The 12,219-nt window shown below is 34.8% G+C and overlaps 1 protein-coding gene across 3 annotated transcripts in view; it reads right to left on the bottom strand.

Annotated features, from left to right (window-relative positions):
- Positions 1-5,472: 5,472 nt before the first annotated feature.
- LOC106154668 (uncharacterized) overlaps positions 5,473-12,219 on the bottom strand; it is a 33,276-nt gene continuing 26,529 nt past the window's right edge. For 2 of the 3 annotated variants that reach the window (XM_087018585.1, XM_087018582.1), the window contains 6 exons: positions 10,796-11,170; positions 9,933-10,244; positions 9,571-9,612; positions 8,666-8,752; positions 8,135-8,201; positions 5,473-7,775 (listed from right to left, as the gene is read on the bottom strand). In XM_087018585.1, the coding sequence (XP_086874711.1) occupies positions 8,158-8,201; positions 8,666-8,752; positions 9,571-9,612; positions 9,933-10,244; positions 10,796-11,170 (860 nt within the window). In that variant the 3' untranslated portion in view covers positions 5,473-7,775; positions 8,135-8,157. The remainder of the gene's footprint in view (positions 7,776-8,134; positions 8,202-8,665; positions 8,753-9,570; positions 9,613-9,932; positions 10,245-10,795; positions 11,171-12,219) is intronic. The other variant, XM_087018583.1, reaches the window with a different exon arrangement.

The raw sequence follows: 12,219 nt of genomic DNA on the forward strand, positions 1-12,219 counted from the left end.
GGTCGCAGAAGGCACGGAGCCCAGTGATAGGGGGCTGAAATGATTTACACTGCTTTTTGTCGTGCTATTACTCTATAGCACATATATGTTTTATCAAGGCACATTTATTTTTCAATGTCACATCTGGGTACTGGTAATCATTGTCGCACAGAGTAACTGCCAATGGTAGCATGGACATAAATGTTTACAAGGGGTTTAATCTTTAAATGTAAAATTGTTAAAACAATAAATACGCACATAAAAACTGGTGACACAAATTCTAATGTAACAAATTGAAAAGCTATATAAGGGTATCATTTCCAACAATTCGTGATATGCACAACCACTTGATCATGTATTTGACAACTTTACGTCGAGTCAAATAGCACATGCAAAAGTGCATCAAAATCTAGTTAAATGCGAGTCATAGTTTCGAACGAATTCCATCGTTATCTCTTGAATTCCAATGTTATCCCTTGAATTTAAGGTGTTCTCAACATAGAATCACTGATGTACAGGGTAGTATATAGAGTTTTGATAGCACCTAAAAATCTAAGGGAAGGTATTGGGGCACTAAATGGCAGATCAACATTTGGAGACTTCTTCCCCTCTTGATATCCTATATCCTCCGGCAGTACCGAATGTGAAAGAAAAAGCAAATAAAATCATAAAGACGAGATATTTTTCGTTTTGGTTCTTTCTGTCTTTTGTGCCATTTTTTTTCTCATTCACAGGTACATATGATGTGTTTTATTATATATTTAGTATTAGCTTTTTTAATGTAAGAGCTTGTTCTATTACTCTCAAGCAAAAACATGTGTATAGGCAGTTTACTAGCGTTATTTTTTCAGCCCCCTCCCCCCAGAATAATAATGAAGACGAGTTAAAATTTTCCATGTTATATTTGTAAAAAAAGAGTCTTTTACAATACACATTTCATTCCTCCACCAAACATTTCAAAGTTAGTTTTACTTACATACTAATCTGAGTGTTTGCGCCGGAGAAATTGAAAGAGGGGTATTGAGTATGGTGGAAGCTGTGCAGTTATAGGTCCCTTCATCTACCAACGTGATTGTGCTAATTTCCACCATGTATAATGGATCAGACACTGTAACAGTCACGTCAGTTCTACCGGCAAAAGCGTTCTGCAGATGGAAACTGCCGCCCGATATCACTATTCTCACTATTCGGTTTGCAGCGATCGTTCCATCATTTATGCCCCTATGGCCCCTATTTCACACAGACCACGAATCCCACGAATCGTCAGGAATTGACAAATTTTAGGATTCGTGAGGATTCGTGAGATTTTGCCAATTTTCTGGTCTAATTGGACACGCTCACGATTCATTTACGATACAGGTACGATAGTGTTACGAATATTCTTGGGATTCGGATGAAATCGTGAGATTTTGCCAATGTTCTGGTCTAATTCGATACGCTCTACGATTCAGTTACGATACAGGTGCGATAGGGTTACGAATGTTCGTGAGATTCGGCTGGAATCGCACGAATATTGTCCAGAAATTCACTACGATTTTTTGGAATCGGGAGTTCGTGGCCAAAACTATGAACAGCTCAAAATTTTTGCCACGAATTCCCGATTGATCAAGAATTGCAAGAACTTACTACGATTATATACGAATCTGTTAAGAACTTCACGAACTGATTACGATTCAACCACGAATCCGGAAATTTTCAATTCCTGGCAATTCGTGGGATTCGTGGTCTTTGTGATAAGGGGCATCAAAGTTTTTGCCACCCATTCCTGTTGGTCAAGAAGTGCAAGAACTGACTACGAATATATACGAATCTGTTAAGAATTTCACGAACTGATTACCATTCAACCACGAATCGTGAAATTTGTCAATTCATGCCCATTCGTGGGATTCGTGGTCTGTGTGAAATAGGGGCATTTTTCACACAGACCGCGAATCCGACGAATCGCCAGGAATTGACTAATTTCAGGGTTCGTGAGGATTCGTGAGATTTTGCCAATTTTCTGGTCTAATTCGACACGCTCTACGATTCAATTACGATACAGGTGCGATAGTGTTACGAATAATCGTGGAATTCGGCTGGAATCGCACCAAGAATATTGTCAAAAAATTCACTAAGATTTTTTGGAATCGGGAGTTCGTGGCCAAAAATTTGAACAGCTTAAAATTTTTGCCACGAATTTCCGATTGATCTAGAATTGCAAGAACTGACTACGATTATATACGAAACTGTTAAGAACTTCACGAACTGATTATGATTCAACCACGAATCCTGAAATGTGTCAATTCCTGGCGATTCGTGGGATTCGTGGTCTGAGTGAAAAATCGGCTTTCAATATTACAACTTAAAACACCGTATCTCCTGGATCCACTGTGTTACTGCACACAAGATCCACTCATGGCCAGAAATGCGCAGCATTCACGCAATACGCGAGGGCGCTACAGTAGGGCTTCACCTGACTCAACTAGCCAATCACAGCACAACAATGGCATCGCACACAGACTCTGTGATAAGTGCTCAGCCCATTGTCAAGTAGTGTTAGTTCATGGTAACAAGCGTCTGACATGTGCAGAGAAGTTTATTGTAATATATATTGTTCTTATTGTTACTTATTAAATCTAACTCTGTATCCAAGTAGCAACTATACTGTACCAAGTCAGGTACTGATGATGTGCAGAGGTCATATATTCCAGAATAAGCCATTACCACTAATTTATAACTTTAATTTTGTTTAATATGTTATTCATGAAAGAGTTCATGAAATATTATTTTAATTTGTTAAATCGTGATCTTATTCTTTTTATATTCAAATAATTGAATAATGTGGGTAAAATTGGTCTTCCACTTCTTATTTGCATTTTCCTTTACAACAAGATTATTTTGGAACAGTTGCAGCATTAAAATTTAAAATAAATAGCAATCTGAAAGAAAAATTTTGCATTATTATCAAATGATGATAGCAATTTTGGATTAGGAGATTAGTTAAATACTGAGTAGTGACATTGTCAGTCAATTATGTAGAATCTGATAATATGATTGAAAATACTGATTGAATTCTTGGCCTTGCACTGGGCAGTTTCACATTTGTGCCAAGTGCTTTTTTTTTGGACCCCATTGTACAGTGGTAAAAGTTCTTCAATTGCCATGAAAGTTTTTAATCAGACTCTGTATGGTGCTGCTATTTGCTGGTGCTATCGGCAACGAATTAGTTTGCCTTTGTTTCTGAGTGAATCTACCGTCTAAAATCACTATTTCTGAAAATAGGTGCGTTTTGCTGAGGGTAGGCTAGGCAATACACGGCAAACTTCTTAGTACGTGTGTACAACAGAATTTTTTTAAAAACCCTAGCGATATTTGGTCAGGATTTGCTTGAAGTATAGCACAGCATTGCTTGTCTATCGGCATCAGGCCGTTAGTGTGTCAATTATCACGAATTACCCACGAATCGCGAACCTAGTCATTTTCCTATGGCAATTTCGCAACTCATTAAAAGTGCACGCATGCGCAGTGGGCTTAGCGTGACGTCATGTAGTGCATTTCTGGGGATGGTTGGTGAGATGCCGCTCTCATGATTTATGACCAACCCACTGGGAGGTAAATCAGTTGATGTAGCCTCTAAACCTATATTATAAGAACAAAGAATAAATATAAAGAATTACATTTAAAATTTCTGGGAAATGTTTGTCAATAAATCCTTCAATTATCAATTTGTTTTCCGAAGTGTTAATTTCAGTGTTGAGTGTCACAATGTGATGTGATGTTATGTAATGTGATGCAATCGGTTTATATTGTAAAATGCCAATTCCCTCATTTGTGGTCGTGTCTTGTATTGACAGGCTTTGATCTGTAGACTACATAACTGCTTAGTTTAAAAATAGTTCATGAAGTTTACACTTGTACGTGCAGAAAGGTAAATAAGTTCGTGTTCTTTTATCGGCTCATCATTCAACTTTTATCGGGTGCTAAGTACCCTTACAACGCGGGATGTAGTTTTGTAATCCTTCGCAATAACAACATGTAGCATCATGATTATTAAGAGAGTTATAAAGTTTTTCGTATTGCTGATGCAGAATTTATCATCAGTTTGGTTACAGATGGCGTATGTAGTCTCTTTTGTTCTTCATCTTTTGAAAAACTGTCTTACTTGAGAGGTCTATGGAGGCGATCCTCTGTTTGTTTATACAAAAATTAAGTCGAAAAATCTTCAAGTGATTAAATTATTTTAAAACACACAACGACACGTTTCTTTTCTACCTTCAGTTGGATATAGAGTTACAAGGAGCAGCACGTAAACACGTCACGTCTAAGTACCTTAGTACCTCAATAAGCTGCAGTTACTTATTTGGATTTTTATTGATAACTAAAAATAACATCCCCGTTGCTGCACGATAATCGACAAAGTACAACTAACACAATTAACCTGCAGTACACAGAACGTAATGCTGGAAAATTACAATATCGGTTTATTTCTGTACTTGAGGGCTGATCATTGCTATTCTATTTTCCGAAACATATTAAGAAAGGGCAAGTAATATTGAAACATAATAAATAGAAAAAATTCACAACTTCATAAGACAGCTCAACCCAGTCCTGGGTGTGAAGTCTAATATTGAATCAAATGCTTTGCATTACGGTGTATTTTAGCACAATTGCATCTTAATTCAATCCTGTTTCAACACAACTCCTCTAAAAGGTTCACTGTCCTATTTCCACAGAAAGCTGAGAGTAGACTACATTTAAGAATACTCGTGAATGGGAAGTTATAGGCACAAAATATTAAGTGTGCACGGTGACCCGCCAACTGACTGAATGTTTCAATTAGTGGCACACATTGGATTTTGTTTTTGGCAACTACCACACTATACAGAGTCTCTATTAAGGCACACTTTTCTCACAAAAGTGGTACCACATAAAAACAAATCCATCACAGTGGAACTGGGATCCTCTAATGCGAAAAGTAACTGTCAAGTGATTGCATGATGAACGTAAATGTTTTATAAGCTGTGTAGCGGACCACGAGTAAAGAAGCAACACCGTTGGATAATACTGCAGTTTATTCACGCAGTGTGAACAGAACTGAACAGAATCTGAACAGAAACTGAACAAATACTGAACAGAAACTGGACAAAACTGTTCACACTGCGTGAATAAACGGCAGTATTATCCAACGGTGTTGCTTCTTTACTCGTGGTCCGCTACAGTGAAAAACTAGAACAATATCCAGACTCGCTTTCTCCGCTAGCAACTGGCTGCTCAGATACGGCCATAGAAATCTGAGCTGGTACTCCACTCTGCCAGTGAGTATATAAATGACCGCGCAGAGTACATGCAACATCGGCTTTTATACAGTTGATCACATGACTAGATGAATATATGTTACTTAATATTGAACAGTGTTTTAGTTTCTTCTCTAACGCAATATAAATAAACATAAGAACAGCGTGGAAAATATAAAATAAAAATGATAACGTATATAATTTCTGCCGTGTCGGCAACAAGCGGTTTTATTAAAACAACAAATGCATACATGAAAACCTGTATCACAAAGTCTTGAGTAGAACATCAAGGGGCTTCAATTTGTAAAATAACTACAAATCACTTTCTACAAATTCTAAATTTCACTCAAATAAAACATTTTAATGAATAAACAACAAGAAAATAAGCAAACAAAGGTGAATATCACTTTAACTTTCTAGCACTTTATAGTGCAGATCTAAATATCAAACTGCTTTCCAAATTAAAAACAGGTTGCCCTATACAATTATTCTTTTCTTACTCAAAAAGATTTGGTTTCAGCTAGTACATAAAGATTAAAACAATTGGTTTAAATTAAGCTATATGTTACAAAACATTCGTGAAAATAAACCAATCTAGCTGTAAGTAAAAAAATGTTGACGCTTTAATCCTTCACATGTACGGATCAACATGCTTATACCTTACGGCAACATTGACCAACCTTTGGTAAAGACAACTGACAACTTAATTAATATAAGATTTAATTTCTTCAGATTTAGATCATTTAGCTTTTCGTCACCCTAAATATCTAAAATACAATTGTCGTCAAATCTGCAACATCCATTTACTCTTTATACATATATGGATAATCAAAATACAAAAGAAAAATAAGGTAAAACGCTAACAACCAAAGCATCAGCCAATGACTTCTGTCTTCAGAAACCAATTCTCCGTTTGAACAAATTTAGTAATACTACAGCTTTTTTCCAGTGCCATTATATAACAAGAACGAATCTAAGACAGTTTCTTACAGTGATATTGAAGTAACGCATAGTCACAGTAGTAACATTTTCTTCTGTTTTAGGTATTTCATTATAATGTACAAACGCAATACAAGTCATGGAATGTAAAAAATCCATCATAGCGCCACATACACAGAGACACACAGACACAAACAATCTCACACTGACAAATTTCATCTCCGAATTTCTTGTAATTTATATATTCGAATGATAATATTTGTTATTGTTATTTTTAATTTTCATGGGATCATATTAAAAAGTTTTTTACATATATTCACACAGATCTAGATTGCCCATTTGAATTGAGGCTGAATTTCCTTTTGTTCTCCCCAACAGACCTTTGTGTTTCTATTACATTGTTTGGTTTCTGGAACTAAATGCGTCAATCTAATATAAAAAACAGTTGTTGAAGCTAATAATAATAATAATAATAATAATAATAATAATATTTATGTGTAGTCTAAAATCCATATAAAATGTTCAGTAGACTTTACATGGGTAAAATGAACAGAATCAGATGACTTAAATAAATGAAAAGGTAGTTAAAATAATAAGATATAAACTAAAGAGTTAAACTAAAATGCAATTGAATTGATAAGATATAAAAAATAAACTGTACAGTGTAAAAGATAACAGCCAGTCAAATCAATTATAAAACTTTTTGAAGATATAAGTTTTTAATTTTTTTTTTTAAATCGTCCTCAGACTCTATTGTTTTTAAATAAAGGATATGTGCAATTTTATTTTTAATTGGTTTGCTAATACGAACATGATGTATATATTTTTTCTAAATTTAAACAATTAACATGCTCATTTCAAAGGGTCTTTAGACAAAAAAACTACCCTTTTTTTCTTTTGCAATTTCCATACAGTAAAATAAAGTGTCTAAATGGAGACATTTTTCTCGTCTTTCCGACAGTCCCCTATCACCAATTTCAGAATTTCACAGATTATGTAATTTATTGCCTTCCGAAATAAATGTCAAATAATTACATGGGGGCATAAGTCATTCTTACAAAATTGGTTGTATTCATCAACAAATGTTTATACACATATCTGGTGACACACAAAGTCTTATTAAAAAGACAATTATGCTCTTGTCATACATCTAATTGTTATTTTAAATCCTTTGTCTTGACATGTTGATTATGTACGTAATATGTGCATCAAAATGGAACATCCATGTTTGCCATATCTAGCTGACAATTGCGAAAGTTTTCTCTAAAAACTAGCATCTTTAACAGGCAATCCGTTCATTAGCCAAAGGAATACAGGGACACTCCTCAACCTTGTTATAAAAAGCAACAAATCTAAGATTGGTTCCAATTCACAGCAACATCGGACAATGCAGTAACTATGAAAAAATATCCCTTCATCTCAAATGCATCGCACACCATGCAATATAAAAACTGAGAGAGCGTTTGTTTTAGATTCCTACAAGCCGTAATAGAAAGCATTGACATTTGGTGTCCTAATATCCTTTAGGGTATTAATCCATTCGTATTTTTAATGGTTATCTATAATCCTTTATGTCAATGTTACCTGCAATCGAAAATAGGTTATAAAGGTCGTTATTTGATTAATAAAAAAGATATAAGTTGATGCATTAATTACAATGTGACACTCTAACAGTACCATTTCAAACTCAACTATTAATCCAAAAATCTGTGGTAGTTTCATCAGTTTTCATATGAAATTAAATAAATTGAGGTAAAGTTTAAAATATTCTTCAAAATGATAACAAAGCACTTAAATTCTATTTTATCAACCATGTATCCAAGTCATTTTGTAAATGAATATATTTTTTTTTTTTTGGGGGGGGGGGGTTCTTTCATTTGCAAATGACTTGTGATGAGAAAAGTATGTTTCCCGTTTCCCTATTAATATGAATCCAGGCTTACCTTAACCGTTTGTTAAATTCTCCTCACAGTAAAATCTTCATCAACGACGATGCTGCAAGTGCTACAACTAAAATGCAAAGATAGGTGATGTTTAGGATTTACTGTGGTCTGATAGCCATTTTAGTGATAAGTCAAACGATCTACATGTATGCCGTAAGCCCATTTTTCCTTATGTTCTTCATGATCAATGGCTTATTATAAATTGGTATTTTAATTGCGTTTTGAACTAAACAAAGTAATTGCCCGGAAATCAGGAAGCTATCTTAAACCCCTCGGAAGATCAGGGAGTTTCCTGGGCTTCACATGACCAAGGCAACGTTCATAGATGGTGAATCGAAACATTATTACAATATTGTCATTTATTAATAGTTCTCTAAGTAAAGAATACTCCTGTTGTACCACCCAATCATGAGATAATAAGAAACCTATTTCATAATATTCTGGCCTTTACGTATCATTTAACCAGAGAGAGGTAGAGAGAGAGAGAAAGGGAGGAGAGAAGGAGAGGCTAGATGAGGAGTTTAATCTTACTTATTATACTTGGTCGAACTATTCCACAACTTGAAATATATCCGGTCGTCGTATTTGGCGCCAGTGTGGAATTGGTGCTAGCAGAGGCTTAAATATAGATAAGCAATACACTTCCATAAAGTGACGTTGAGTCTAAAATATTGCTTGAAACACGTTTCTAAAAAGTGTTTTACATACGACACTTTGTATATTTCCTTGCTTTACCTTTTGTTACTGAATATAAAAACTGTGCATACTATCAAAGTATTAAGTATCGAAAGATGTTTGCACGATTACACAAAAAAATAGATTCAATTTCTTTCACCGGAGTTTAAAGAAAAGAAAAAATTCGCAAATGTATTTATCACTTAATGTTTCAACTATATGTTTACTTCAAATATAAGGATTTATTGACAATATCTGTTAATACAGTATATACAGTCGTTATTAAATGCTTGTTCATTTTATGAATTGACAGGAAAATGGCTTCACATGTCTTCATTTAAACCCCTCGGGTAAGAAAGTTATTTTGCTGTGAACTGTTATCAGAAGTTTGAATATTCATCTTAAAGGTTCAAATTCTCCTCTTCTATCAGTAATTAATGTAATTGTATTCAACAATCAATCTTATTGCTTATCCTAAAGTGATTGTGACGTCTCAAGTATGAGTGACAATTCATAACTGTGATATCATAATCATAATCACATCCATAACCAAGGAAAGCATTAAGAGGTTCAGAAGTGCTTTTATACGTGTGTGTGTGTGTGTGTGTGTGTGTGTGTGTGCAAATCAAAATACTTCGATATTAACAAAAAGTCAAAGAACTCTACTACAGATAGAATAAAATTTACGGCTGATAGGAAATCCACAAGTCAGGAAGATTCTTAGGCACAGGAAAAGCGAATGCATCGCAAGTGGTACTTACCTATCGAATTTGTAGTTTTTTTCGTGGTGGTTGTTAAAGGAGCTGAAAGAAATTATAAAGTGATATTTAATACCCAGTCACCTTCAAGGTTATTAAGAACTGCAATTATAATAACCAGTTATGAAGTGATAAGTACAGCCTATTGCAAAGCAGAATGGTTCAGATAAGTGCAGCGTTTAAACGAAGCACGAAGTCGGTAAGCGTTGAAGTATCTATTTCTGCTTCAATTTCAAAAAAGGGTCCACCACCCTGGCAAGTGTCTCGAGCCTAACTGGAGACATATGTACATTTCCTCTTTACCTTTTGACATCTACCATTTTTGTCTTATAAAAAACTCATCCAATCAACACATTTGTACATACCAGCACTTTTAGGCACCGTGATCTTTGTCATGATCTGACTTATAAGTGAGTCGTGTAGTAGCTGGCAAGTCAATTCCACTGGATCTGCCTGAGTTCCCATCACTTCAACTGCACTTTCGACCAGAAAGGTGTCTCCCTGGCTTCGCTCATTTCTAGAGGTTTCATTTACCGTGACTTCTATCTGGTCAGAAGTTCGTATTTTAAACCATTTTATCTCAGGTGCTGGTCTGCCGCCATCAGAAGCACAAGTTACCCGGTAGGTATCTGTGGCAACCTGGGGTCCTCGTCGAATCTGGGGTGGGTACGGTCGATCTGTAAAAGATACAAAGAAACAAGACATGGGGTTTACGTGGGATTGTGTCACGTTAACTTCAATATCTAATTTTAGTTGTCTTATCTGATATTCAAAAGCCAATGTAACACTGTGTTTATTAGTCTATTATATTAAATCATTATTCCCTGAAAACCTGCGGAGTTTTTAGGTTTAATGTGTCTGTCCATAGAAGGTCTTGTCAAATTTTGGGCAACTGTTTTGGCAAGTGCGACAACGTTTCTTTCTTAGAAAAAAATTTCGGAGATATGTTTGGACAAGCCTGATTTGTAGTTCACACTCGAGAAGAAATCAAATCATAATCTTAAAAACGGGCTTATACGCTGATTGTAAAGACTGCAAAGGTTCAAAACTTTAGATCTTCGTATTTTATTTTTGAGAATATGGGTCAACATTTTCAACTTATCAAAATCAACTTAAGACTGCTTCTTTTCCCTGTTGATTCTATTCTAATTTATTCATGCTTTATCTATAAGAAAAAGCTTTTGCCTTATAATTTTCATTTCAATGCATGTAAGTGATTTTTACTTACATGCTAATTTTAGGTTCTGCGCCAATGATATTGACATGGGATTATTGAAAAAGGTGGAAACTTTGCAGTGATAACTCCCCTCATCTGCCACTGTAACTGCCCGCATTATCACCGTGAATGATGGATCAGAGACTGTAACCGTCACGTCAGTTCTAGTGGAAAAAGAGTTCTGCAGCTGGTAACTCCCATCAGAAATCACTATCCCCACTATTTGGTTTGAATCGGTCGTTCCATCTTTGTAAAAATACACGACCTGCATCGTCTCTCCGGAATCAACAGTGTAACTGCAAACAAGGTCCACTGTTGGTGGGATGCCGCTTTCAGGATTCATGACCAAGCCGTTAGAAGGTAAATCAGCCAGTATTACTTTTAACTCTATATAATAAGAACAAATAATAATTATTATTATTTAAAAATCATGGGAAATGTTTAACAATAAATCCCTCAATTATTCAATTTGTATTCTGGAGAGTTGATTTAAGTGTTGAGTGTCACAATGTTATCTGATGTGATATAATGTGATGTATCAATCCTTGCAATTGGTTTATATTGTAAAATGTAAGTTCACTCATTAGTGTTCGTGTTTTATGTTGACAGGCTTTCACCTGTGGATTACAGTATTACTGTAAATTTCATAAAGAGTTCGCAAAGTTTACAACATAGCAGCATTAAGGTTAATAAGATCATGTTGTTTTATCGTCTTTTCATTCGACTATAACATCAAAAACTTTTATCGGATGCCAAGTACTTCTACCATGCAGGAGGCATTTTTCCTATCCTTATCATAAAAAAGGGTAGCGCTATGATTATTAGAGGTATAAATTTTTTTCTTGGATCGTTGATGTAGAATTTATCATCATCTTGGTTAAAATTGACATATGAATTCGATTTTGTTCTTCACCTTTTGAAAAAACTGCGTCATTTTGGGAGTATATGGAAGCGAATTCCTTGTTTTTATGAAAATATTAAGTGGACAAATCTTCCAGCCATTTAATTATTTTAAAGTAGAGAAATTCTCATTTAGGTCCTACCAACAGATGAATATGGAGTTACAAACAGCAGTACATGAATACACATCTTTATCTTAACTTTGTCTTTATCTTTATCGACGATTTTCTTACAGTCACCCCTTGTAGACTTTATCTTTTATCTTTTCACTAAAGATATAAATGAATTATTATACACTTCAAAGCAAAGTACAAAATACCTCTGGAAAATAACTTGAAATACACTAAATTATATTCTGTTTTCTTTCTATGAATACTTCATAGGTTAATAAATCTAATAATTATTTATCCTTTTGCAATAAAAAAAATGAAATAAATGTCACATTAAGATAAATTCAGACCGACTATAAATAAGTATAGGCCAGATTAAATGTTACAGGCACTCTGTACAGGATTTACCTGCGAGCCTTCGTCTGC

Source organism: Lingula anatina, chromosome 7 (assembly GCF_051362555.1).
Source record: "Lingula anatina isolate TDL-2025a chromosome 7, LinAna3.0, whole genome shotgun sequence".
Lineage (NCBI taxonomy): Eukaryota > Metazoa > Brachiopoda > Lingulata > Lingulida > Lingulidae > Lingula > Lingula anatina.